The sequence below is a fragment of the Martes martes genome (assembly GCF_963455335.1).
Source record: "Martes martes genome assembly, chromosome: 4".
NCBI classification, from domain to species: domain Eukaryota; kingdom Metazoa; phylum Chordata; class Mammalia; order Carnivora; family Mustelidae; genus Martes; species Martes martes.
The window spans coordinates 39,903,526-39,931,431 of record NC_137891.1 but is presented as its reverse complement, the minus strand read 5'-3'; the positions used below and the strand labels follow the sequence as shown (position 1 = coordinate 39,931,431).

The 27,906-nt window shown below is 45.3% G+C and overlaps 1 protein-coding gene across 3 annotated transcripts in view; it reads left to right on the top strand.

The window, feature by feature from the left end:
* PTDSS1 (phosphatidylserine synthase 1) overlaps positions 1-27,906 on the top strand; it is a 63,121-nt gene that overhangs the window by 14,357 nt on the left and 20,858 nt on the right. Inside the window, exons 1-7 of one of the 3 annotated variants that reach the window (XM_080801559.1) lie at positions 2,723-2,824; positions 10,568-10,612; positions 13,255-13,379; positions 17,087-17,245; positions 21,155-21,306; positions 24,628-24,769; positions 26,717-26,829. In XM_080801559.1, coding sequence (XP_080657685.1) covers positions 10,603-10,612; positions 13,255-13,379; positions 17,087-17,245; positions 21,155-21,306; positions 24,628-24,769; positions 26,717-26,829 — 701 coding nt within the window. In that variant the 5' untranslated portion in view covers positions 2,723-2,824; positions 10,568-10,602. Of the gene's footprint in view, positions 1-2,722; positions 2,825-6,402; positions 6,469-10,567; positions 10,613-13,254; positions 13,380-17,086; positions 17,246-21,154; positions 21,307-24,627; positions 24,770-26,716; positions 26,830-27,906 lie in introns of those variants that run through there. The other 2 variants (XM_080801560.1, XM_080801558.1) reach the window with 2 other exon arrangements.

Here is a 27,906-nt window from a genome sequence, read left to right as displayed (position 1 = left end):
GCCTCTCACCCTTCCCTGGAGGTCTTAGGGATGGGATTGAAAGTTCCAACTCTGTAATCATTGTTTGGCTCCACTGGCAACCAGCCCCATCCTTAGGCACTTTGCTAAGGTCTCATTAACATAGCAAAAAATATTCATTATTCTCATCACTTGAAGTTGCAAGGGCTTTAGGAGCTCTATGCCAGAAAAGGGCACAAAGACCCAATCTATAGTTCTTATTGTAAATCACAGTATCACACATGGCATGGCCTTCAGTATTTCCAAGATGATGGCAATGGCATTCTGTTCTGTATTTTTGCTTAATCTAATGCAGCGCTATGTGCTTTTTGCTGGGAGCGTAACAATCCAACCAGTAAAAAGCATGACTGAATCCTTACGAGAATGAGTTGTTTTAGACAACCAAGTTCTTTTACAGCTGAGTTTAACTCTCCAACCACTCAAGCTTCTAGATTAAATGTTTAGTGGAAACCTTTCAAGATGTGAAAACCTGCTCTCAGTCAGTGCAGGCTGCTGTTGCAGAATACAGGTACCGGAGAGTTTAAACAGCACAAGATTCATCCTGCGGCAGAATTCCTCTCCAGCTGGGAACCTATGAAACCAAACATGTGTTTACAAAGTCCAGTAGCAGGACAGGCACAGGATACACACTCCCATTCCAAAAGGGAGAAATGGGAAAGAAGGGAGGGTGACAAGTCCCAAGCAAGTTCAAAACCAGGAAGGCAAACTCGGTGAGACTTTAAGGGTCAAGAATAAACAATCCTGGGAGCACCTGACTGGCTCAGTCGGTAGAGCATGTGACTTGATCTCCATGTCGTGAGTTCCAGTCCCATGTGGGAGGTAGTGTCAACTTAAAAAAAGGAAGAAAAAGAAGAATCAGAGCTCTTTGGCTCAATGCTCTGCCTTCCAGATCCACTGGGGTAATAATAGTCTGCTTCCATAGCTCTGCCCAGCTAGGATTTGGCCTGCCTGCATGACTCTGCTGGGTGTTGTCTTGCAGTTTGAAACGCAGATGGAGATATTCTCCCCACTTTTCATCCTCCCAGTGGCCCATGCACTCTAAGGCCTGTGGAAATGACAGCCCAGATAATCTCCCAATCACATTTAAGGTCCTTCATCCTGTGTCTTAAAGAACAGCAAATGTTCATAGCCAAATAGCTCTATGGTCCTGTAGGGTCAGAGAAGTCCAACAGAAGTCTTCACTGTAGTGGTTAGGATTATCACATCATGAATGTCGTCAGGGGACACAAACATCCGGTCTGTCACACCTGCATACCTTACACAGATCTGACAAACATAGTTTGGTCTTTCCGTGATGATTGAGAGTTCTGGAAACGCACAATTATGATGTAAGTATGAGTATGATGACTTGATGTCCGTGGTATGGCTAGGTCATGGAATGAAGGGGTACTGACCCTGCTATAGAATTTTCTAGAAAAAGTTCCTGATGGCAAAGAGCTTTTTTGGCTAATTGCCAACTTACTTTTCCTCTGTCTTCCAATACACAGAACCTCAGAATTTGGAATTTTTGGTTAAGAGGAGAGCTTGGATATTACGCAGCCCATCCATTCTTTCAACGGTCCTGCATTGTAGGACACCTAAGTGGCCGCTTGCTGCATGAAACATTCTATACACACGAACCACCTGAGTCTGTAGGTGGTCCCCTAAGCTCCGGAACCTGGCCTTTTCCTCTAAACATGGCATAGAAATACAGCTCAAAGCAAAGAGACGCTGAGCCCGGAAGGAGGGTGAGCAGGTGACCATTAAAGTGGTGGTGACAGGGCACCTGGGTGGCTCAGTCGTTGAGCATTTGCCTTCAGCTCAGGTCATGATCCTAGAGTCCCAGGGTCGAGTCCCACATCGCGCTCCCAGCTCTGCGGGGAGTCTGCTTTTCCCTCTCACCTTCTCCCCCTCATGCTTTCTCTCATTCTCTCTCTCAAATAAATAAAATCTTTAAGAAAAAAAAAAGGTGGTGGAGACAACCACTCCTCCTTTAGCCATCCTGCTGTTCCTATCCTGTGAGAGCCTGCTGCTTACTCCAATGTCCTCAGGCAGTGGCATGACCATTACTGCTCTGTGCCCTTTATTCTTACTTCTTATCTAGTCCATACCTATCCTATTAGCTTTTTTTTTTTTTTTTTTTTTGAACATCAGTCAAGGCATAAGGCATGCTAGGTGCTCAGGGAACTGGTCAGTCCAGAGTCTGTTCTGCAAGCCTTCAGCTTTTCTTGGCTGCGTGTTCACTGTTGCTGAGTTCTCAGAGGTAGCTTTTCCACGGCGCTGAAGATTTCTTTTCTGCCTTTGTTTTTTTTTTCTTCTTAAACTTGCCTTTTCTTTTTCCAGTGCCATTTTTGAAGTCTGAGGATTCTCAAAGATTAGTCACTCAGTAGCCATCATTCTATGTTTTTCTAGCCATCCCTTCCATGGGGCTTTCCAAGAGAGGGCTTGGGGGTTCATTAGCAGATGGTTTTCTGCGGGCACCCAGGGTGCCAAAGGTCGGGAGAGGGAGTCGATCGGATGTAACATTTTGCATGCTTTCTGCTGGTTTTTTCTTCTGTTCCCTAATGAAGTCCTCCAGTCTTCAAAGTCCACTTAACCCACTCAGTCTATCACTGTGGGACTGTGCTCTTGTTTGCCTTCTGGGAAGATTAAAGTTAAGTTTGTTTTATGCTCTTCTTATCCTGGCTTGTGACTTCGTGACACATACAAAGTGGGGAGGAGCCATAGGCCCGTTCAGCCTGCTCAGTTAACAGGTGCGAAAGCTGAGACGCTCGGCCCTCACTGAGCCCCGAGAGGTCACCCGACCACTCCACTCGATGTCAGCCTGGTGAGACAGCCTCGTCTCCTTTAGTCTGTCTTGTTCTGGTTAATTCTCTTACTAGGTCCACTGTGATGTGTTTTTGTCTCCTTTTTCTTCTGTTCCTCTCTATCAGTGCTGGCTTTTCTTTTTTCCCAGGAATATAATCTTAGGGTCTTAGTTGGTCTGTACCTCATGGGTGATTGTGTCCATGATCCTCCATTGCCCACGTGTCACCTGTGACCAGAGGGGCTAGCAAATCACCCGGAGCCTTCCTTCTCTCTCTCAATCTCTCTCTCTCTTTTTTTTTTAAGATTTTTAAAATTTATTTGTCAGAGAAAGAGAGAGAGAGAGAGCGCGAGCGCGCAAGCAAGGGGGGCGGAAGGCAGAGAGAGGAACAAACTCCCTGCTGAGCAGAGAGGCCAATGCGGGGCTTTTTCCCAGGACCCTGGGATCATGACCTGAGCTGAAGGCAGACGCTTAACCAACTGAGCACCCAGGTGTGCCTCCTTCTCTCTCTTTTATCTCGTCTCTTTCCACCACATCCTTCCCCTGCCATCTTGTGTGTGCCTGCACGCACACCACTCCCCTGTAGGCAGAACGTGCTAGAAAGGTTTTTCAATAGATACAGAAAAGGACAATAGCAATTCAGTATTCTATGTAGGGAAAGATTAGACTGTTAGGACAGCACCTAGTGAGAGGGATTGTCTTGAAGCCGTGTATGCATAGCAAACACACTGTGTCTGCCTTGTTTTCTCAAGATTTCTTTGTCTACTCTTTACATAAGATCAGTAAAACTAAGTTTTCCACAGTGAAGAATGTTCTTATTGAATATTTTAAATATTATTATTAAGATTTATTATACATTATATTAATAGTAATTATTAATATTATTAATGTTACTATTATTGAATATTATTATTGAATACTTTTAAGTTAGGGGTGGCTTTAGAAGGTGCCAGTGTGGATGATGGGGGAGCTGGCCAGGCCCTTGGGAAAGGGTGCTCCGAAGCTATGTGGGGGTCCTCTCCCAGAGCCAGCACTCAGACTTCAGGCCTTCCCAGGAGGCTCCGATGCTGGGGGGCTGCTTCTCTGAGCAGAGTGTACATACCTCTTCTTGTTCCAGTCTTGTCAACTTACTTTCTCGTCTCCCCCACCCTTGGCACAGTCTCAGATTAAGTAATGAAAATGGACAGGAGAAACAGAGCCCAACGTTAGCCTTCTCCTTGAAAGGCAGTTTTGGGGGAGTGCCTGCAGTGGATGGCATGCCCAGAATGGCTGTGTTTTGGCAACTTCGAATGCGTTTCTCCTTGACCTAGCAAAGGCTACCCTGCATGTTTGAGTGCACGCCTAGATTCGATTGTGTCCATATGTCTTGTCTGTGTGAGCTCATCTATGCTAGGTGGTAGACTCAGTCTTCTCCTTCAGGAAGCCGGCGGGGGGTGGTGGTGGGGAAGCATGATGCTTTTTGTAGGGTCTAAATAACCAAGGAAGCCCTTAACTTTCTCCATAGGGTTTTATAACGGGATGCTTTTGGCCACAAGTAAGAGGAAACCCATTTCAAAATGGCTTGAAGCATAAAGGGAATGTTTGCTTTCCCACATGTCAGAAAGTTCTGAGATCCAGTGGTTCCAGGGTTGGCTAATTGAGCCGCTTGGTGACATGAGAAGACCCAAGCTCCTTACCTTGTTCTGCTGCGCCATCCTCAGCCAATGGTGCTGTTTTGGCTCCCCTGAGGACCCCGGGAGAGCCGCTGCAGTGTGGATAGACAGCCTCCGGTGGCATCCAGCGCAGGGGGAGGGTGCTTCTTCTGTCTGTCTCTTTAAGGGAGAAGAAATCCTTTCTAGAAACCCTCCAGCACACTTGTCCTCAATTCTCTTTGACTCGAATTGGGCCCTGTGCCTCTCCTCCATCCAGACCTGAGACAGGAACCTTCCTGCTAGTGCCCTAAGGAGGAGACACATGACAGATCTGCCCTGACCAGAAGAAGGAAAGAAAAAGGATGGCTTCTGTGGGCTTAGATTTTTACCACTGCATTATCTGGGAGAGGATTGGACTCTCGAAGAGAATTTCATCCCCAGGGTGAGCGACTGGGGTAGGTGCTAGAATTGCTTCCTTCGGGCCTGTGAGCAGACGTGGAGGGAGAGACCCCAGGGTGAGGCCAGGGACAGAGGACCTGATAATCTACACCATGCTGCTTCTTTCTTCTTCTCTCTCACTCTCTATCACTTACCTTACCTTTTTTTTTTTTTTTTAAAGATTTTATTTATTTGACAGAGAGAGAAATAGACCACATGCAGGGGGAGAGGCAAGCAGAGGGAAAGGGAGAAGCAGGCTCTCGCTGAGCAGGGAACCCGATACAGGGCTCACTCCTAGCACCGTGGGATCATGACCTGAGCCGAAGGCAGATGCTTAATTGACTGAGCCACCCAGGTATCCCTCCCTTAAGATTTTTTTAAATGCTACCTCCATTCCATTATAGCAACTGGCACTCAAGCAGAAGTGTGATTTTAACTATACCACTGCATCATTAGGGTATAGTTACAATTGTATCACTCTGTCGCTGCAGTGAAATTTAGAAATCTGTTTGGCTGTGAAATTTCTGTTCATTTCAGGTGACCTTCAGGTGTACTTGTCCAGCCTCTGGGGGCTTCCTTGAACCGTTCCTTCCCCTTGCACCCTGCCCTCCCCAAACCGCCCAAGCCATTTCTGTACCCTCAGCGCGTGGCTCACGGGGGCCTCTCAGGAACTATATGTGGGATCAAGTCTGCCCGAGAAAAAGTTCACAGAATCAGCCCTCCCTTTTCCATTCCTTGTCTGCAAGAGGAACACCATTCAGCACTTCTTTAAGGTATTTTGAGGAGAGTGAAATACTAGTATGTCTTGATTTTCCTGATATCATCCTTTGGTTTGTCCTTTGGCCTCATTTGACTTCTCTGAGCTAAGACAGTGTTAGTCACATCTCTTTGAGGTTCGAAGGTGATCCAGAAGATTGCTGTTCCCCAAATTTGAAACAAAATGCCTGTCCTTCCCCCATCCTGTTTCCCACTCCACTACTTTTTCTTAAAAAAAAAAAAAAAAAATTCTTTCTTAGGTTTGAAATTTGCTTAAAGATCATTTTATCCACCTTTTCTAGGTTTTTCCTAGAGGAATTTAAACTTGCAAATAGTAATAATCATTGTTAATCACACCTCATCAAAGCCAAAAAACAGTGACAATCAAGGGAAGAAGCAGGCAAAAAGGGCACAGACTCGTAGCTTTTGGAAATTCTGTCCCTCGAACTTAGTTATTCATGGGAATCATGACAGGCTGCCGGCGAGTCAAGCTGTGATCTTATTTGCTTTTTAAATTTTTTTTTTTTATTCTTATTTTTTGTGTGTGATCTTACGTTCTAATTTCTGAGGCAGTTTTTGAAGTGCTAGCTCTTGTCATGGCAAAGCCATTTGATTTCTGTTTCCTTTGAAATCAAACTCACTCTTAATATCTGATTGAAAATTAATGTGTCCTAGATGGAGGGACTGATAAAGTAAACCGAGCCATGTTTAAGCATGGTCCGGGAAGAAAACCCAGCCCGGAACAAACCAGCACTGGTTCTGCATGGCCGCCTGGAGAAGCCCTTCCCCGTGCCTCCCACGTGATCAAGAAGAGCCGTTCTTGCAGGCATCTATTATCAAGTACGAAATAAAGCCTAGAGAAGCTGCAGACCCTGAGATGGAGTGCCCCTGACTTCTGGACCTGAACATGGGGCAGAGGAGGACAAGGCGCCCTGCCCTGGCCTGCCTGCTGAGAAAGTAGTCTGCTGGGAAGCGGGATCTGTTAACATGAATGTTCGGGAAAGGCTGGGCAGTGGGAACATGCCCAGGCGGATGAGTGCTGCGGGAAGCACAGCTCCAAAGGTGACCTGACCGGGGCAGTCAAGTGTGGGTGATCTGGCGAGCGTCAGTGTCAGGGTTTATGACAGAGAAAAACACACCGGCCGCCTCCCTCCATTTGTTTTAAAAGAGTTTATTTATTTATTTGTCAGACAGAGATCACAAGTAGGCAGAGAGGCAGGCAGAGAGAGGTGGGGGGGAAGCAGGCTCCCTGCTGAGCAGAGAGCCCGATGCGGGGCTCGATCCCAGGACCCTGGGACCATGACCCAAGCCGAAGGCAGAGGCTTTAACCCACTGAGTCACCCAGGCGCCCCCCTCCATTTGTTTTAAAAAGCAAAATGATACAAGTAATATTTTTAGCCGTATTCCCTTCTTTGATGGTAAAGTTGGTAATCTTAGTGAGTAATGCTGCTAGAATGTACTCCTTGAAATACTGCACCAAAACATTTAGAGTGCCTTTTCAGGAAGAAGCAGGCAGATGTGATTACTGAAATAAAGCCTGGAATGGGTTTTGCAGATAGCTGCTGAAAGTCTCACCTTACATTTCAGGGTCTTATCTACACCTTTTGTAACAAAAGGCACCAAGACTTCCCACCTACCTGGTTCAGGGTTGAGCACCTTTGTCTCTGAAACATATCCTGTCAGATTGCTGAAGCCTTTCTTAGATCCATCCAGTACATTTCAATTTGCAAAGCTAAAGGACATATTAATTTTTTTTTAAGATTTTATTTATTTGAGAGGGAGAGAGAGAGAGCACAAGTAGGGGGAGGGATAGAAGGAGAGGGAGAAGCAGGCTCCTCGCTGAGTAGGGAGCCTGAGGCAGGGCTCGATCCCAAGACCCTAAGACCATGACCTGAACTGAAACCCAAGATCAGATGCTTAACCGACTGAGTCACTGAGGCACCCCAAAGGACCTTTTAAAAAACTGTATTCATTGAACACTACATCGAAAACTAATGAGGTACTGTATGTTGGCTAACTGAACATAAAAAGAAAAAAGGGTATTTTTTCAGAACCATTGTGATGTGATGTTATGAAGTATAAGTGTGAAATGTGGAGAAAAGAGGAGAAGATTCAATAGGGAGCAGTCAAGACAAGACTTAGAACCAACAACAGACTGCACTGTAGTAAGAGGAAAATTCTCCTCCTGAGTCTGGAGCCACACGCACCTTTTCGCAGGCATCACAGACGGAGGGAGGGAAATACCCTGAGGCTGAAGCAGCCCCCGGGCGGGTCAGGGAAGAGCCGCAAGGCCCCGTCAACCCCAGATTCCTCAGCCACCCTGTCCTCTTCTTTACACTGGACATGGGGCACAGGGTCGGAAGAGAGGGCTGAGTTCTGTTTTCCGAAGGCTGCTCTTCAGGTCATCATGGGCTGAAGATGACCTCAGAGGCCCTTCTATTAGTTGATATGAGGGACCTTACATCAGTTTCCCGTCCTGCCCCTTGTCTTTCCTGACCTTGCGTACCAGTTCCACATGGCAGCACCTCTAAACCCCGCTCACTAGCTTGCTTCTCTCCCCTTGTTCTGCTGGCCCTGCGACAGTCCTGTTTAAGTCCTCGAGGTCTCCCTACCCACCACCCCCACTCTGTCCTCCTGAGCTGGCCCTGGCATGACTGAATGGATCAGAAAGCACAAAATCTTCTCAGACCAGAGGTGGGGTCCTGTGGGCCGTGTGACCTTGCAAAGTACCTGTGCCTCAGTGTCCTGAGCGATAAAATGGATGCAATGATACCCTCTCACCGCCAATCTGTCACGACAATGAGGAGACATTGGGGGTGGGGGGGTGTCTCCCCGCCATCTGCCTCATGCTAAGTGCCCAGCAAAGTACTATTATAATAGTGATTCCTCTTGAGAAGACCCTGATTTATGTGATTCTGAGAGTTGATTGGGCATGGAATTGTGTTGCAAGCCAAAGAATCATACCTTTTTCGAGTTTTACCTCGTGAGAGGAAGCCTAGAGAAAGCTGGGGTCCCGTGTTCTAAGAGGTGAATGCACGGGTTTGGATGACGTGACACTTGCACGCCGGGCAGCTACCATAACACAGAAGACACTCGTGGTAACAAACAGTGGTGATGAGAGCATTGGGAAGAGGAAATTTAAAAACCACTTTAGCCATCCGTTTTCCAGTGATTTGAAGAGAGTTAGCCGTGTTGTTACCTGGAAGGGGACCCTGGTTTCTGTGCCTCACTGTGCCTTTCTGAAAAAAAAGCAGCCAGTTAGAGAGAAAACACGGATTCCTTGCTGTGTGAGCCTGCACTACCAGAACGTAGAAGTGGAACAGATTGGGAGATGCTTTATTTAAATCCCTCAATCTGAGCCGTCACTCCTTGCCATTCTACAACTCAGACACCATATAAATTTGGACGAAGCAGAGGCCCGCACGAACCACACTCACCTTCTGAACTGCCCGTCTAGGCTCAAGAACTGACTAGATTTGGATGGCAGGGGATACTTGTAACTGATTTCCCTACTATGAACCTGATCCATCAACAGAAAGCAGTTAAAATATGTTTCAAAGTTGTCTTTTTAAGATGAGGTAGGTGATTGAGGATGGGTCTAGAATAAAAATTACAATGGACTATTTCCTGCAGACAGGATTCTAGGTTGCCAGCACCGGATGCTGATTAAGAAGACTTGCAGGGTGTTGGCTGGAGGACTGGGAAGTGGGCGGGGTGGGGGGTTGGTTAGGAGGCTGGGTCCCCGGCTAAGCTTCTAGGAGCTGGCAGGTCACCCAGAACTGGTCTGTTGAGGGAACCCCAGGGAGCACTGGCTATAGTCTGTCCCACTGTCCCCTCTGCAGGGAACTGCCCCGATCACCAGTGCCACCTCCCTGCTACTGTCCTTGCTGGTCCAGGCAGAGGGAAAGGGAAGTGGAGGAGAGCTCTGCATACTTAGGTCTGTGTCGGCAGCTTCTGAGATCGAGTCTGGCACAGGCTAAGCCCCGGTTGGGAAGGGGGCTGGGCAGCCAGCTCCAGCATCTCCCCAGGAGACATGGGATCCTGATGTTGGATATCCTCCAGGAGTGTGTAGGTAGGCTGTTGTCCCACAGGGGTGGGCGGCCCCAAATAGGTCAAATGCCCACAAGAGCAGTGTGCAGTATTCAGGAACTGTAACTCTTCCCTTGATGGTGTGTCAGTTTAGTAGATGGAGGCCTGGCTTGCTTGCTTCCTTTTGTTTTGTTTTGTTTTGTTTTGTTTTGTTTTTAAAGAGATACACAAGGAGAGAAAGTATTGATGGGTCACTTGTAGTCAGAGTGAGTTTTGTCCTGTGAAGCCTGTGTTTTCATGGTGTGGAAGCTGCATCTGGGCATCTGGTCGGGGTTGCCGTGTCAGAGGTATTTTGTTACCACGGTTCATGATCAAAAGCCACTGCGTTAGCACGTTCCAGTGCTCAAAGGATTTATTTTCAGTTTCCTACCCCACCTCAGGAGTTCTCAAAGCAGTGTCTCTCCAGTTTAATTTCCAGAGCGCCTACACCGCCGTCTCTCTCTCTCTCTCTGTCTCTCTCTCTCACACACACACACACACACACACACAGTGGCTGGGCTGGGAGATTTCACTTGTTAAACTTGTTAAACTTCCGTATGTTTTAAGAAACCTGCTCACTATTGTAACATCGTTTCCCTGGGAAACAAGGGTCTGAATCCTAAAGACAAAGCTTGGAAAACAAAGGTCTGTTGTGGAGACTGGTACCTATTACAGTTGTGGTGACAGTTGCTACAGTTTGAATAAAACATTTCAACCTAGACTTGATCTCAAAATATTTATGTGGAAAAAAATTTTGACAGTAGAGAGCTTTTTTTTTTTTTTTTTTTTTAATCTCTGTAGAGATCAGCAATTTGCTTTTAGTTTTACTTTGAAACCAGTTTTTTTCTAACTGTACGTTTTCTCTCTGCAGGCCCATTTACTCGACCTCATCCGGCCTTATGGAGAATGGTTTTTGGTGAGTTGCCCATTAGTAGATTTAGAAATAGATTCTACTTAAAATCCCCTTTCTGTACATCATTATAGCAGTTTTACAGTAAAACTTAATAGCCTTTTACTTTTCGGTGTTCCTAATACAAATTTTTATGAAAATTCTTTGATGCAAAACATACAGGTGATAACTTTAGATTCTCATGCCTGTGAGCTGTTCCAACTCCACTCACCCCCCGCGTATGCTGTTGTCTCTAAACATGCACGGGGTCTGACATGAGGACGCGTGGATTGTCCTTCTTGATGTATCTTGATGTTGCTCTTCACGGGGCCTGTGAGCATGTTTGCCTTGGCAGCATCCAGAACTGGCTGAAAACCCAGCAGTCTCCTGGATTGTGGATGGGAAAGATCCTGGAAAGGGTGAAGCCTTTAGACAGAGAGCCCTGATTTTTCAACAAGGGTTAGCAATAAGCATATCCATGAATATTGGATGTCTTGTTTTTACGTGATTTCGAGTCCACATATAGTCCAATCCCCTGCATGGACTTAAAACGCATCTTTCAAGTGTTGGCTCTTGGCTTTGTCTTGCCTAAATAAGACACTAAGTCAATTATTTTAGGTTCAAAAAATGTAATGTTACCAGAAGGACCCTAAAAATGGGTATTTTGCTCAAGGTCACCTGTTTTTTTTTTCAACTTGAAGAGATCATAGGTGAGTCCCTTTGAATGAACTGACTTCCTTCCTTCAGCAGGTGTTCACTGAGCGCCCATGTGTGGAGGGCTGTGCCCCCAAGCTGCAGGGGAGGGCCGGACAGACAGGAGGCTCCCCTTGGGAGGGAGGACACCTATCGCAAACACACTATTAAACAAATCAATAATCAAAAATATCCCATGCCGTCGAGTGTTTGGAAGTTAAGTAAAACCATATGGGGTGATGTTGATCGAGTGACTGCTTTCACGTGCACAGGCAAGGAAGGATGCTTCCTGGAAATGTGCTTGCAAAGTAGGGTCTGGCAAGGATTGAGGTCACCGGAAGCCAAGCAAAGGGAAAGGCTACTAAAGTCGTCCCCAGCCAGAAAGAGCGTGGTGTGTTGCAGGCCCAAGTGGTGGAGCAGAGCAGGCCCTAGGGGAGTAGTGGGAGAGAGGCCAGAGTCGGGCAGGGACAGAGCCCCACTGGACTTGCAGGCCAGTAAAGAGCGCAGACAGGAAGGGTGGTGGGAAGTCCCGGGAGGATTTTTCGCAGAAAAGTGGTGTGATTCATATCCATTTTTTTTTTTTAAGATTTAATTTATTTTTTTATTTGACAGAGAGAGAGATCACAAGTAGGCAGAGGCAGGCAGAGAAAGAGGGGGAAGCAGGCTCCCCGCTGAGCAGAGAGAGCCTAATGTGGGGCTCAATCCCAAGACCCTGGGATCATGACCTGAGCCGAAGGCAGAGGCTTAACCCTCTGAGCCACCCAGGTGCCCCTCGTTTCTATTTTTAGATTGTCCTGGTTGCATCATACTTACGTCTCATGGACTTAATGTTGCTGTTTGAAATTATGAGTTATTTTCAACTGGTTGGCTACATTTGAGTTTTTCCTATTTCAAATGATCCATTATTGGTCATTAGCAGCTGTTTTCTTACTTAAGATCTCTTGGGGATCACGGAGCCCTTTGAGGATCTGATGAGAACTAACTCTCTCAGCGCACACGCATGTGCACACACACATTTGTGCATATTATGTCTGGAGTTTCACGGACTTTGAAGCTCAACCATGAAATCTGGAAGCCCTGCTCCACACAGATGGTTTCTTTCTGTCTTAAAATAATTATTTTGAAAGGATTATAGTAAAAAGTTGTAGTGGGGGACATGTGAGATGAAAATGTATAAAAGCAGCTGATAATAAACTTGAGGTCCTTAGACTAACAAAACATGTGGCCCTGTGGCCCTAGGGTGCACAGCCAGGTCCGTCCTGCTGTGCACAAGTCCCCTGAGCTCCCCGAGGACTGGGAGGGGTGCTTTTGGATAGGCTGGAGCTGTAGGTATTCCAGAGGATTTCATTCCAGCGGTGGACGTTGTCTCCTCTGGAACAGCTCATGGGAGATTAGCACTGAGCCAAGTTCCCACTTGTGATCCAAGGTCATTTGTACTACAGTATCTAGGTGACCTGCACCAGTGTTTTAATTCTAGCAGGTTCGAGAGAAAGAGTAGTGGTAGAGTCACCAGTGGTTGGTTTCCAAACCTTTCCAAAAGGCTTTTGCTGTTTTAAAAACAGACGATTGTTTTTGTTTTGTTTTGTTTTGTTTTGTTTTGTTTTCAGACGATTGACTTTATTTTTAAACGGCATGGGGTGATTATTAGGACGCCAATTATGATGCGATGCAACGAAACATAATGTCCACAGGGCTGATGTGGGATCTGAGACGTGGATATGTGGCCCTGGGCCACCTCTGGGCCCTTCACACCTGTCTCTGCCGAATGTTGCCAGTCCCTCAAGACTCCATTTGAGCCTCGTTTTCTCAGACACTATTACCAGCCCTCTCAGTGTGAATTAGGACTGTGTATCAGACTCCCTCATCAGAGGAAGCGACAGACATTGCAATATCCATGTCTGACTTGAGTCTAACGTGTGTTGTGCATCTGACCCCCAGATCTCTCCTAAATGTGAGAATGTTTCTGTTTCCCTCAGGACTCAGTGTGCTCTACTTCCTGTTCCTGGTGTTCCTCCTCTTCCTGAACTTCGATCAGGTTAAATCCCTGATGTACTGGCTGGATCCAAATCTTCGCTATGCCACAAGGGAAGCCGACGTCATGGTATGGACTTGTCAGTGGTCTCTCAGAGAAATCGGTAGACTCGTGGGTATAAGAGACAGTCAGCTTCACTAACGTGAAGTTCTAAATTGTTACTTCTGCATATTTCCCATGTAGATAACATAAAAGCCAGGTCTCTGGGAAGGTGAGGTGTGTGGTTTCCATGAGTGATAGAGTCTGGGGAAATGATATCCCCTCTTGGAGCAAAGGGGGATAGTGGGAAGAGGACGACCGGTTGTCAGCCAGCCTTGGGTGTGAATTCTGCCTCTGTCACTTGTTAGCTGTATGACTTTGGGCAGTGTAATTGTTAGCTAGCCTATTCCTTTCTTTGTAAAGTGAAATAATAGTACTTATTTGGGGAGTTTTATTGTGAGCAAAACAGAGTAACCTTATCTCCAAGACCTAGATTGGTGCCTTGCACACAGCAGGTCCTCGGTGGTGGGGGTGGCTGCCCTCTAGCAGTGTGACCCTCAACACCTCTGCTTCCCACTCTGGCCTCGAAGTCATGATCCTTCACTATAAAGGGGCCAATGTGAATGACCCAGGCACTTCGTTCATTTTTTTTTTAACCCACAAAAATAATTTTATTCTTGGGTAAAACAACTCTGTACTTCAGTTTTAGGGAAGAGACTATTTTATACTCTAATGCTGTTTCTTTCCTTTTTAATTTTATTTTTCTTAAATAATACCTGACATTTGGTACAGACTAAGGAAAAACCTAGTAATGCTCAGAAAAGGAGAACAAGCATCTAGGCCACAGGCAGGACCTTCCATAAGAAACAATAAAAAGGGGTGCCTGGGTGGCTCAGTTGGTTAAGCATCTGCCTTTGGCTCAGGTCATGATCCTAGGGTCCTTCTCCCTCTCTCTGTTTCTCTCTCTGCCTCTCCCCCCGCTCATGTTCTGTCTCTCTCTCTCTCAAAATAAATGAATAAAATCTTAAAACAAAAAACAAAAAAAAAAAGAAACAATACAGAGGGACCTAATAAAAGGTCTAAGAAGTGATTGTTCTACTGGATTTGAGATTGGTCAGCTCCTTCTTCATTGGTGTTTCAACACTTTATCTTTAACTTTTATAAAGGAGCTGCTACAGGCAGAAATAAGAATGCCAAAGATTATTCAAAAGTCTCAGTAAGAAAAATCTGGAGGTTTCCTACTTTAGGGAACAGAGTGGCGTGGGGTGACTTGGAGCGTCTACTTATGCTGACAGCGACAGTGAGAGGTGTGGTGAGGGTGGTGGCAGTTACCGACTGTGGGTTGGCTGTTCTTCCAGGCACTTACATATATTCTGTGTAAGCCTCACACATGCGTGCCAGGCATTAATATCCCCCATTTTGTCAAGGAGGAAATGGGAATTAAAAATGGATGAATATCTCATTCAAAGCACAAAGCTGGTGAGATCCCTCTGACTTCAGGACCTCTCCTTTTCCTCTGGATGATGCCTGAAGTACACAGTTGTTATAATAATGACAGTGCTTTGACACTCACAGAAGCCTTATGAAACAGAGATCAGGAGAAGGGTATTCTAGGCATGATATTTTCCCCCACCATTTTCTTGGGTTTTTGAGCAACAGGGATTATATCACCAAGCAACCCAACCTGCAAAATGAATAGGACTTGGTATTTGGTTAAGTGGTGGGCAAGCGAGGCAGAGGATGGGGCTGCCAGGATTAGCCCCGTGACCGCGTGGGAGGTGGGCACAGTTTGTCTTTACCAGCCGTTCACTCGTGTGTGCGCACACCTTCCCCGCCCTGCCCCTCTGGCTCCGGGATGCCCTCATTTAATGCCCCTTTCCCCCTGCTGCCCAGAGTTGTGGCCACATCCGGCTCCCTAGCAGCATTTAACTGCGGTGTCCCGCATTCCTCCCACGACCAGGACCTCGAGAGGTCTTCCTGGTGTGACCATTGGCAAATGGCAAATCTGTGCGTTAATGATTATAATGCTGAGTTGTAGTTGGCTCTTTGTGACTTTCAAAGGGCCTTTGTGTGTGTTGAAACCCGAAAAATTCTCATGGAGAGTTAGAAGGGCCTCCAAGGTCATCTTTAGCCCACGATGACCTGAAGAGCAGCCTTCGGAAAAACAGAACTCAGCCCTCCTTTCCGACCCTGTACCGCGTGACCAGTGTAAAGAAGAGGACAGGGTGGCCGAGGAATCTGGGATTGACGGGGCCTTGTGGCTCTTCCCTGACCTGCCGTGGGGCTGCTTCAGCCTTGGGGTCTATGATGCCTGCGACAGGCACGTGTGGTTCCAGACTCGGGAGGAGAATTTTCCTCATACTACAGTGCAGTTTCTTGTTGGTTTTAAGTCTTGTCTTGACTTCTCCCTGCTGGATTCTTCCCTCTTTTCTCCACTCTTCCCACTTACACATTGTAATATCCTATCATAACGTTTCTGAAAAAAAAAAAAAAAATGCAGTTTTTAAAAATGCCCTTTCAGCTTTACAGACCGAAATGTACTGGATGGATCTGAGAAAGGCTTCAGAAACCTGATGGTGGCAGGTTTTGGAAGAGAGAGAGGAATACCAAATTCCTCTTCTGCTCCCTTAGGAGACATCATTTCTAGAATTTAAAAATATTAATACTTTACAAGAATACTTTCAACTGCCTGATAATAGGTGGTTGTTTTCCAAATCTTACTCCATCCTGTCAGTTTAGTTTTGAGAAGAAAGAATGTCAAATGTAGAGGTCCCTAGAAATGTTATATTGTCATGTGATAATTACTTTCTTAATAAATACCAAAATATAAGGATGTTGATCTAAAATTTCTTTAAAATGCCCTATTAAAAACAAAAAGATATTAGAAACAAAACCAAAAGTCTTAAAAGCATTGTCATTTTTATTATGTATTTATTTTTAAAAGGTTTTATTTGTTTGAGAGAGAGAGAGAGAGAGATCACAAGCAGGGGGAGCATCAGGCAGAGGGAGAAGCAGGCTTCCCGCTGAGCAGGGATCCAGATGAGCAGGGAGCTCAATCCCAGGACCCTGGGATCATGACCTGAGCTCAAGGCAGACGCTCAACCAACTGAGCCACGCAGGTGCCCAGCTTTGTCATTTTTAAATATTTAAGTTGTGTAGCATGTGATAACATTTGGAGATGGGAGGTTTATTCTGTTTCTTTCTAATTTCTGAAATTGGATCCTTCAGCTTTGCCTCTTTTCTGACCTAAATATTTAAGGCTTTAGGTTTTCCTCTGAGTTCTACTTAGCTTCATTGCATCATTCTGATACATAGTATTTTCATTGCCATTTAATACTGAACATATTTTACATTTCTATTCTGATTCCTTCTCTACACGATATTTAGATGTGTCTTTAAATTTATAAACCTATTGGGATTCTACTTAATTCTTTATTAATTGGGATTCTATTTATGTTCTTATCACTGGCTTTAAGATAGCTGCCCTACAGTCAGGTGACATGGGCTGTGTGATTCCACTTCTTTAAGACGGGCTAATAAGCCTTTGTGGAATTATTTTGCTTCCCATTTTAACCAAACTTCTGCAATTCAGAGCAAAGCAATTCTGATTCATAAACTTTAATATTTGTCCATTTTTCCTAAAGGGTGTTCCACTATTAAAGCTTTTGGGGGGTATGGGGGCAGGACCGGTATTAGTTGTCAAGGTCATATTCATTCATTTCATTTATTGTCAGGATCCTGGAAGGAGGTTGATTGTGAGAGTATCCATTCATTATTTCTGTTTTTATTTTGAACAGGAGTATGCTGTCAACTGCCACGTTATCACCTGGGAGAGGATTATCAGCCATTTTGATATATTTGCGTTTGGACATTTCTGGGGCTGGGCCATGAAGGCCTTGTTGATCCGTAGTTATGGTCTCTGCTGGACAATCAGTATTACCTGGGAGCTAACCGAGGTAAGAAGGGGCTGTGATCAGATGGTTTACCTGTAGGAGGAAGGCAGTCTGTCCATTAACAGGCATAATAGTTCATCCATTCTCTGCCTCTTGGTACAAACTGTGTTTAAACAATCCCCTAGGAATACTTTATACCTTTGGTGGGGGGCAGGGCACAAGTTCCTCGTTAACTTAAAATGTGTCTCTTGCCTCACAAGTCTTAAAGAGAAACAAATGAAATGAAGCAAAAAGAATGAAGTAAAACCCCCAGGGAGACAAATACAAGGTAATGAGGAGATCTACTTAGAAATAAATAGGTAGTTTACCCACCAGCTAGTTTCCAGTTTGAGATGAATAGAATTTCGGTGTTTGGGAATTACAGGAGCCTCCAGGATATTTTGTAGCTGAAAAACGGGTTCTTAATATAGCTCTGATATCTCAGTAGTCAGGTTTGTCTCATTTAATGAATGAGAGAGAGTTTTTTGTGTGTTTTTTTTTAAGAGTTTATTTATTTATTTGACAGAAAGAACACAGGCGGGGGGAGCAGCAGACAGAGGGTGGAGAAGCAGGCTTCTCGCTGGGCAGGGAGCCCGATGGGGGGCTGGATCCCAGGACCCTGGGACCATAACCTGGGCCAAAGGCAGATGCTTAACTGACTGAGCCACCCAGGTGCTCCTGAAAGAGACATAGTCTTAAAAAACTATTAGGAAAATGAAATTTAAGGGACTTACTCATTTATCATTCAGTTACGATTTTATTCTTAGTTGATCACTCCTGAGGAGTAAAATTTGGCCATGTGTACAGTATCTTTCTTGATCCCAACTGTTGTCTTGACCCTAACTTAGGGAAGCATGCCAGTCACATCAGGCTTCTGTTAATGTGCTTTCTTATAGCCCCAGAGGCTAGACATCTGAGTTCTCAGTATTGGCAGGATTGGTGTCCTTTGAGGGCTGTGAAGGAGAATCTGGTGCAGGCCTCTCAGCTTCTAACGGCTTGCTGGCCATCTTCGGCATTTCTTGGCTTGTACGCGCATCACCCTGATCTCTGCCTTCACCTCCAAGTGGGTCTTTCCCTGTGTGCATTCCTGTGGCTTTCTTTTTGTAAGGACACCAGTCACTGGATTAGAAGCCCCCCCATTCCAGGATGACCTCATCTTTACTAATGACATCTGCAGCAACTTTCTTTCCAAATTGAATTCATGTCATGAAGAAGGAGGTTAGGGGCTCAACGTATGGGTTTTGAGGGGATACAATTCAACCCACAATAGTACCCAGCCCTCTATATGCATTATCCTAAATTGTCACCATAAACTGAAAAGGCAGTGTCTATACCTGGTAGACAGACAAAGGAACCAGAGCCTTGCTTCATGAGGTGAGCCAGGAGCGGACTCCAGCTGTGCTTGATTCCAGCTGCGCAGCCCACGTTCCTGCTCTCCCACTACGTTCCCCTTGGAATTCCAGGCATCTTCCTAACCTCACCGCTGTGGGACCCTGGGCCAGGCCCTGGGCCATTCTTGGCCTAACTCCTTCTCCTCCCTCACACTACAGATGGCCCCATGCCTTCCTTCCCTGCTCCTCAGCGTCCTCTCCGCTGTCATAAGCAGAGCTGCTCTGTCCAATTCTTTCACGCCACTGCTCGACGTGTCTCTAACCTCCTGAACTCTCCCGGATGAACCACTCACCTCCTCCCTTCATTGTCTCCTCCCAAAGTGATCTTTTTCACCTCTCAATCTGGTTATGTCCTTTTCCGACTGAAAACCCTTTAGTGGTTGTCCAAAATCCAAACTTCTGGACCAGCCTGTAAGGCCCGGTATTAACCTGTGGTGGCCCACCTACCCCGGCTGCAGGAGACCCTCCCACGCTGCTGTCTGTGTGGCAGCCATCTTTACTTTCTTCGTGTCAAAGATTCCGTGTCTTTTCCTACCCCAGAGCACACCTGCAGGTTCTTCCCTCCTTTCCCAGCTCCCTGTGCTGGCTGTGCTCCACATTTGTACACCTAGAAACGGAGCGCCGGCCCTTCTCCTTTGAAACGCTCATTGTATTTTAGATGCTTATAGTGTCTCTTTGCTGCCAGGTGTTAGGCCTCGAGAGGGCAGGGCCCATGTCTGCATAGTCCCAGATACTGTGTCTCACAAGTGGTGGTTGCTTCCCAGATTCCTAGTGAGTGAATGAATGAATCGAGCCCTCTCCAGCTCCCCCACTCAGGTCTGGACAAACAAGGGGACTAGAGCGCAGCACCTTGCTTCATTAGGTGAGCCCAGATTGGGTTCCAGATGTGCTCCGCTCTGGATGGGCAGCCCTCATTCCTTCTCTTTTCCCATGTCCCCCTCCCTGAGCTCCAGCCATTCCTCTGGACGGCCACCTCACCCCCAGGATCTGGCACTTTCTAGGAAAGCTCTTGAGGACGAAGCCTTTCCTCCACATCCTGGTCCCCTGCGTAGTCTCCTGTCAGCAAATATGTCATCAACTTGTGTTGACGTGTCTCTCTTCCCTGTCGAAAGGGACAGTTAGTGCTGCCTCTCGTGGCTGGGAACCTGGGATCACACTTCAGGGGCTGTGCCTGGCTCGCCTCAGGGAGGGACACAGCCCGCAGCCTTTGCACGCAGCAGCTGCGCTCCGTCTCCTCACTGGCCGGTACGCTAAACAGTCAGACTCCTCAGATACTTGCCCTGTTTACAGTCTCTGAAATGCTTCCATGAACAGTTTTACTTCATAGTATTGATCATATTCCCTCAGAGGTTTGAAATTATGGGGTTACCTCTTTCCAGAAATGCCCAGGTGCTGTCTTTGTCATTTCAGACCTTCTTAAAATGGGCCTTCACACAGCAGGGTGGGCTGCTCTGGACACAGCTGACCCACTCTTTGTTTTGGACAAAACTATTTCCATAGGTGATTTCTCCCCCCTCCCCACCCAATCCTGGTGTTCCTCCTTTCTGGAACGTCCTCAGTCTTCATCTCCTTCTCTTGAAACCAATCATTTCTGTCCTTAACGGTCCCAGTCCAGTACGTCATGCTCTGGGTGCCATCTGTCAGGAGGAATCTCCCTTTTGTCCCCACCGTGCTCCATTTATGTTGCCACGGAAACATTTGCTACAGCCTACCTTATTTTGTGGTTCTGGATAAGTGTCCGACTCCTGCCCTTGAGAGCAAGAATCTTGACTTCACTTTGCCTCCCCACTTGCACATCAGAAGCACTTAATAAGGTCATGATTGGGGGCGCCTGGGTGGCTCAGTGGGTTAAAGCCTCTGCCTTCGGCTCAGGTCATGGGTCCTGGAATCGAGCCCCACATCGGGCTCTCTGCTCAGCGGGGAGTCTGCTTCCTCCTCTCTCTCTGCCTGCCTCTCTGCCTCCTGTGATCTCTGTCTGTCAAATAAATAAATAAAATCTTAAAAAAAAAAATAAATAAGGTCATGATTGTGAATCGGTTACAGAATGTTTCCCATTAAGCTTCGGTTTTCTAAAAGATGTCATCAAAACCTAAACTTTCTACTTTTGCAGTTTCCTTGCTGTTTTACCTAAATATTTATGGGATATTTCTAAAATGTGCAGCTTGAACTCTCAAGCTGCTAATTTTGAGGATTATGCCAGCGCTCTGTTGGCAGGTACAAAGACTTCTCCTTCTCCCTTCCTAGATCCTTGTCTCATTGTCCTTAGCCAAGGTCATTCATCAGTAGTATTTTTTCTGGAGCAGTTAAGTTTCTTTAAAGCCCTATGTTTAAAAAAAAAAAAAAACTTTTTGGTTCTTGATATTCATAGAGCGTCCACAGCATAAAACACAAACCTGATCACAGACCTTGTTTTTATTTATTCTGTTCATACACTAGGAAAACCTGACACGTCAACAACCCTCCCTGACAGAATATGTTATTCATAGGAAATCTGTCGTTCTGCAGTTTTGTTTTTAAAACCGTGGCCTCTTGTGTTTCTCAGCTGTTCTTCATGCACCTGCTGCCCAATTTTGCCGAGTGCTGGTGGGATCAGGTCATCCTGGACATCCTGCTCTGCAACGGCGGCGGCATCTGGCTGGGCATGGTCGTCTGCCGCTTCCTAGAGATGAGGACCTACCACTGGGCCAGCTTCAAGTGAGTGGCCTTCTTTCTGGATGTGAGTCACAGGGTTTCACAATGCGTCCTTCACCACGTGAGAAGCACGCAACTTCAGTGTGGTCTTGGATGATAAGAAATTAATGACACGTTAGTAATTGAAACTCATGAGTGATTATAGACCTCATTTCAGGCATTCATCCAGAAAATGCTGAATCATTTATGATTTTCTCACATCCATTTTATTTTTATGCTTATGCCTCAGCCTGCATTCACCCTGCCGTCGCTGAATCAGTCAGTCTCCCATTCCCCGGTTACCCATTCCGAGTGATCTTTTTGAGAACGTCAGATTCATCCTGTCTTTCGTCTGTGATGTCTTCTCGTGGTCTTTAGGATGAAATGCACCGAGGGGGCTGGGCAGGTCCGCTTCTTTCCTCCACACCCTCTGGGGCACCCGAGGTTCTGAGCCAAAGCACATGTGCCCCTAGACTTGGGTTTGGCCCTTGTCCCCATGTGCCAGGGTCACGGGTCCTCTCCATGCCTGCCTGAACTCCCTCGATACCTCTCCAGGTGGTTGTCTCTGACTCTCTGATTCACGTCGCACATCCCTCCTCTGTGCCTAGCCCACCTCCGTCATTGTTCATCCTATGCCCCTGAACTCGCTCCTCAGTTTGACAGTCACAGGAACTGTGCCGCTGACAAGGAGGGCGAGAACCACAGTAGTGATCATGAAAGTGGTTGTTTTTATTCCATTTACACCTTCATTTATTTATCAAACAAAACATGAGCATTTTCCCACATCATTAGTCTCCTAAACCATGATTTTAAGGGCTTCTTCATATCCCAACCTATGAATAAATCATGAGGTATTTAACCCGTTCTCTTCTGTGGTCATTTAGTTGTTTCAGAGTTTTCAGTTTTTTTTCTTTTCTTTTTTTTATTTTTTATTTTTTAATTTTATTTATTTATTTGAGAGAGAGAGATGACAAGTAGGCAGAGAGGCAGGCAGAGAGAGAGGGGGCAGCAGGCTCCCCACTGAGCAGAGAGCCCGATGCGGGGCTCAATCCCAGGACCCTGAGATCATGACCTGGGCCGAAGGCAGAGGCTTAACCCACTGAGCCACCCAGGCGCCCCACAAAGTTTTCAGTTTTATGAAGAAAGCTAGAGCAGACATTCTTGACCATACATCTGTGTGTAAATTTCTAATTTTTTTCCTGTAAATAAATTTATTTACACCCTTTATATTCTCACCCGTGTTCACTAATGTATGTATGTGTCCATTTCAGTGTTCCTTTGAATTTTACCTTTAATCCTTTCTCTATGTTATCACACATAGAATTGTGTGATACTGAATTTCTTGAGTACTGACTTGATAACACACTTTTTAATATAGTTAAGACCGTGTGTAACAGAGCAAAAACCATAGCTGTGCCAGATGTTGGTGTAAGCAAGCTTTCTAAGCAGTAGCTCATTTGAGCCTGACCTCAATCCTAGGGATTGACACTACTTTTCTCTTCCTTCTAGGGATGGCAACAGTGAGAACTAGGTTTAGTATTTTGCCCAAGGACACACAAGTTGTCAGCCACTGAGTCCGAATTTACGACGGGCTCTTCCTGCCATAACACTTTTCCCCCTTTTCATATATTTATGCTTCCAATTCAACGTGAGAGTCATTTTGTCAGTTGACCAAAACACAAGCCCAACTCATAAGCGGAAATCCCACTATTGTATTTTTTATGTTACATCAAATATGTAAATGAATATAAAGTTGAATTAGTTTGTTTACAGACAATCCTGACTTACAGCGATGGTTTGACCTCATGATTTTTTGACTTTGCAATAGTGTGAAAGTGATACGCACTCAGTAGAAATCATACTTTGAGTTTTGAATTTGGATCTTTTCCCAGGCTAGGGATGCACGTAGGACCCTGTCCCATGATGCCGGGCAGTGGCCACACAGCTCCCCGTCGGCCACGTGATCATGAGTGTAAATGACCAGTATAGTCACAACCCCTTTGCCCCCAGACAGCCCTGGTTTTTCACTTTCAGTGCAGTATTCCGTAAGTTACACTTTGATAACACTTCGTTATCAAAGAGGCTTTGTGTTAGAAGATTTTGCCCAACCCCCATAGACAACTGTAAGTGTTCGGAGCAAGTTTAAGGTGGGTTGAACTAAACCATGATGTTTGGTGAGGTGTGTACTAAATGCATTGTCATTGTATGATATTTGCAATTTATGTCGGGCCTATCAGGACGGGACCCCATCATAAATTGAAGAAGATCTGTGTTAAACATTCCAATACTTAATCCCACTGTGTCATTCTCTTTATTCCCAGATTCCTCTTCCTCTTTCCATATAACTGGCTATTTTTTTTTAAATACAGTTCCTTCATAGTTTTTGTTTATTTTTGGATAATCTCTAATTTTTTGTTGTTGTTGCTCTTGTGCCTCAAATCTTTTTGCTGTGAGATTTTCTTTTTCTTTCTTTCTTTTTTTTTTTAGATTTTATTTATTTATTTGTCAGAGAGAGAGAGAGAGGGCACAAGCAGGGGGAGCAGCAGGCAGAGGGAGAAGCAGGCTCCCCACTGAGCAGGAGCCCGATGCCGGGCTCAGTCCCAGGACCCTGAGGTCACGACCTGAGCTGAAGGCAGATGCTTAACCAACTGAGCCACTCAGGTGTCCCGAGATCTTCTCAATACAAGTTTGTTGATGAGTTATATGAATGAAAGAAGGAACAAACACTCCCCTTTTCCCCCATAAGAATAAAAGGCCTGACCTGTTCTGTCATGGGAGTATTACATTTTTAACTGAGTTACTTCTAGGATTAAAACTAAGGAAGGTTAAAAATCACTGTGTGTCATCCCCAAGTGTTCACTTACCTTAGGAACACATAGGATGAAGAAACAGTGTGGGTGACCTCAAAGTCTGGAGCATGTTCTCTCTTTGACTAAAATGCCCTGACTAGGGAGATGATGCACAGCGGGTGGGATCATATCCTTGCCAGCACCCTCATTCTCCCTGGCTTGGTTCCAGGTGGTTGTCATTGATGTCTCAGGCTCTTTTGTCACCCATTCACAAGTAAAGGCCTCTTCTGGGTCTGCAGTGATCTGACCTCTGCCCTGTGCCTGTTATCACTGAAATGTCCCGTCGAGCTTACAGCTCTCCACACTTCGTATGGGTAGAGAGATCCTTGTGGGAAAGACAGTTCAACTAGAAAGGATTCTTTTTGTTCTGAGCATGTGTGTAAAATTGTCAGTGCAGATTTTGGTTTTGGGGTTTTTTTTTCTTGTCTTTGTGTTTTTTCTTCTTCCCCTTCTTTATCTCTCCAGATTTTCACTGGGGCCATTCTCTTCCTTACAGAGACATCCACACCACCACCGGGAAAATTAAAAGAGCTGTGCTCCAGTTCACTCCTGCTAGCTGGACCTACGTTCGATGGTTTGACCCCAAGTCATCTTTTCAGAGAGTGGCTGGAGTATACCTTTTCATGATCATCTGGCAGGTATTTTTTCGGATGCCCAGAATTCGGCAGGGATAGGGAGGGAAGGGGGTAGCGGAACGAAAGCAAAATAAGAACTGCCCAGGAATTTAGAGTTAATGCTAGTTGACAGTGCTTAGCAGCTGGCTGGTTCGGAAGATAGAAGATTCTGCAGCTGACATATAAAATAATTAAACAGAACAGTGTTACCACGCCTAAGGTCTTATTTCCTGGGGAAGACATTTTTAAGTATCTTTCTTTGAATTGCAAATTAGAAACAGCTTAAAATTCCCCGAAAGAAGCTTTTGGTCAGCATCTGTCACCCAGGGAGTTAGGCATTGGATAGCTTTTCAGAGCAATCATTTTTCAGGACCAGAGGAACAAATGCAAAGGCTTTTTCTTATGTTCTAGGTTTAATGTTTGATTTTTAGAATCATTCCTCAGCTGTTACCACTCTCGGTGATTTGTAAAGAGCTAAGTAAAGAAGCCCTCCCCACATGTGGGGTGCTGGCGCCCTTTGGGGACCTGGGTCCTCCAGGAGGGTGCCGTCGGTGGAGGAAAGGTCTCCTTCCATGCAGCCCACTATGTGACTGAAGTGAGTCAGACAGCCGAGGGTCTTGGAAAAAGATGACCAGACATCTCTGTCTTCTAGAGATAGCCTCTTGTGTTGATCCTCCCATCCCCAGGTTGATCTTAATCCCCAGGTTAATTATTTTACAACTTTGGGAGACTAGCTTTTGCCTGAAGAGTCTTTTAGAAGACTCTGTATTTTGAACACATGCAAAGAATATGCCCCGCATAAGGAAAAATAAGTGTGTGTCACCTTTAAGACCATGGTCTTGGTCCACACATGGAGAATACTAATGTTCATCTCTGTAAATGGACTTTCGAGAAACAGAAGTGTATGTGAATGTTTAAAATTGTCACCATGGTTTGGGGAAGTCCATATGTATAAAAATGGGAGTTTAAATGGATGGGGATTAAGTTTTACCTCATGAGAGTAATATCTAAGACGGTATAGGTTTTCCTTTAATCCAAGAACTGAGGAGGAGCTTTGATTTGTCTGGGAGAGATAGCAAGCTGTGCTTCTAGAAGAGCCACGCTCCACGGAGCGTGAGCATGAGCACCGAGCTGTGGCCAGCTTTCCATGTGTGGTGTTAACTAGTGGATCGTTTTTTTAATTTTATACCCTTGAAATCAGTGCTATGGGAAAAGACACAACGTCTTACGTCACTGAAATGAACCTGGTGATCCCTGGGTTTTTCAAGCGTTGACCTTCCCTGATCTCCACTCCTTGCTTAGTCTGGAAGGGAAATGCAGGAGGCAGGCTCGGCAGGGAACATATCCCCGTGCTGCCCCATGTGATGAGCTGCCCTGGGATGCTAACCTCAGGGAAGAGGACCACGGCCCGTAGATGAAACCTTGAACCAGTTCCTCACACCCACCTTTAAGAGCTGCCTTTGGCCAAGGCACATGCTAGGTGCATTCCCAGTCACTTCTCATTCTCAAGTTTCTTTTGGCGATTAAATAGCTCACTTTCCTGCAGTCCTACATCTCTTAGACCCGGCCTGGTTTCTGTAAGACTGCGTAAGTGTTCCGTGGCAAATACTTGTCTTCATGATTACCGCCGTTCTCAAAGCATCTCTCTCCCAACTCTTCCAGCACATCACTCGCATGACCCAAGTGACAGCCATGTCCCAGGAAACATGACAGATAGCCGATGCCACCGTGTACCCCTTCCCCGACCCTAGCACCTCTCCCATAAACCCCCGGTTGGTTGGTGTCAATATTGTACTGGCTGTTACTTAGTTTTAAAATAGCAACTATTCCAGTAGCAACTTGGAAGACCCCCTGTATTTTCTGAACATGCTGTGAACATACTAATTTTTTTTTAAAACATCCGTCATGAGGAATGTATTATTATGACTAAGCATACAGTATCAGGTTGACTAATGCTTCCTTCTTTTTCAGCTAACTGAGTTGAATACCTTCTTCTTGAAACATATCTTTGTGTTCCAAGCCAGTCATCCATTAAGTTGGTGTAGAATTCTCTTTATTGGTGGCATCACGGCTCCCACAGTGAGGTAATTCTATACAAGCGTGACTGTCATTTGAGCACGTTAGCCTGCTGTGTATTCTCCTGTTCAGCATAAGGAAAGTCATGTAAATGAGCAGATTTTCCATGAAAATATTAAAGGAATATACATTTGGATCTGAAGAAAATATTTTTCTCTCAGACCTCAGTCACATGAAGTGAGAACACCACACATGCCATTATCTTCAAACCTTTTTAGCGTCCTCCACTGCTGTTCCTTTTCTACCCACCTTGAAGATCTTTTAAATTAAAAAAAAGCTTTTTTTCTAAAAGGAGGTGATCAAAAAATACAAAAGTTTTCATGGTCGATCAGAAGTCATAAATGACGTTACTTTAGAACGATACTTTACTTGCTCTTTTAGAGCAATTAATTTCTGTCTAGCAGTGTCCTTTCTGTCGTCCTCCGGGACAGCTGAGATAAGCTTGGATGTTCATGCTGTTGTTCCTCCGATTTGGGTAGGGCCCCAGAGGTGAGGCGTTCTTTGGAAGCTGCCCCTCTATAGACTGATCCCCGTGAATATCAGACAGACTTAGTTTCCTCTGTTTCATTTTTCCTACTTAGAGCTAACGGTATTTGGGTTTTACAGTTAACGTTGCAGCACTGGCATTGAGCAGTAAGAAAGAGATCTGTGCAGTTGATTTAAATATAAACTAAGCAGTTACAAGTGTTAGTTTTCCAGAAGCTGTGGGATAATTTAATTAACCATTTTCAGTATGCATGCAAACCACACAAGCAGAGGGCCTCACTTGCCAAGAAGAGTGGGTGTTCTCCTCGGTCCAACAAACCTCCTTACTCTGTCCAGCACCTCTTCTGTTCCTCATTAATTAGTACAAAAAGGAAGCAAACATATATAGATATAGATATGCATTATATATAATCATTATAAACAGTTATTTATTTAAATATTTTTATTTTTTTATTTTATATATTATTTAATTTATATATATTTAATATGAAAATATTTTATTTTTAAATACTTTAAAAAATAATTATATATGCTATATATCTGTATAGATATTTATATATCTATCTATATATAGTTCCCCCCAGATCCTGGATTGAGCA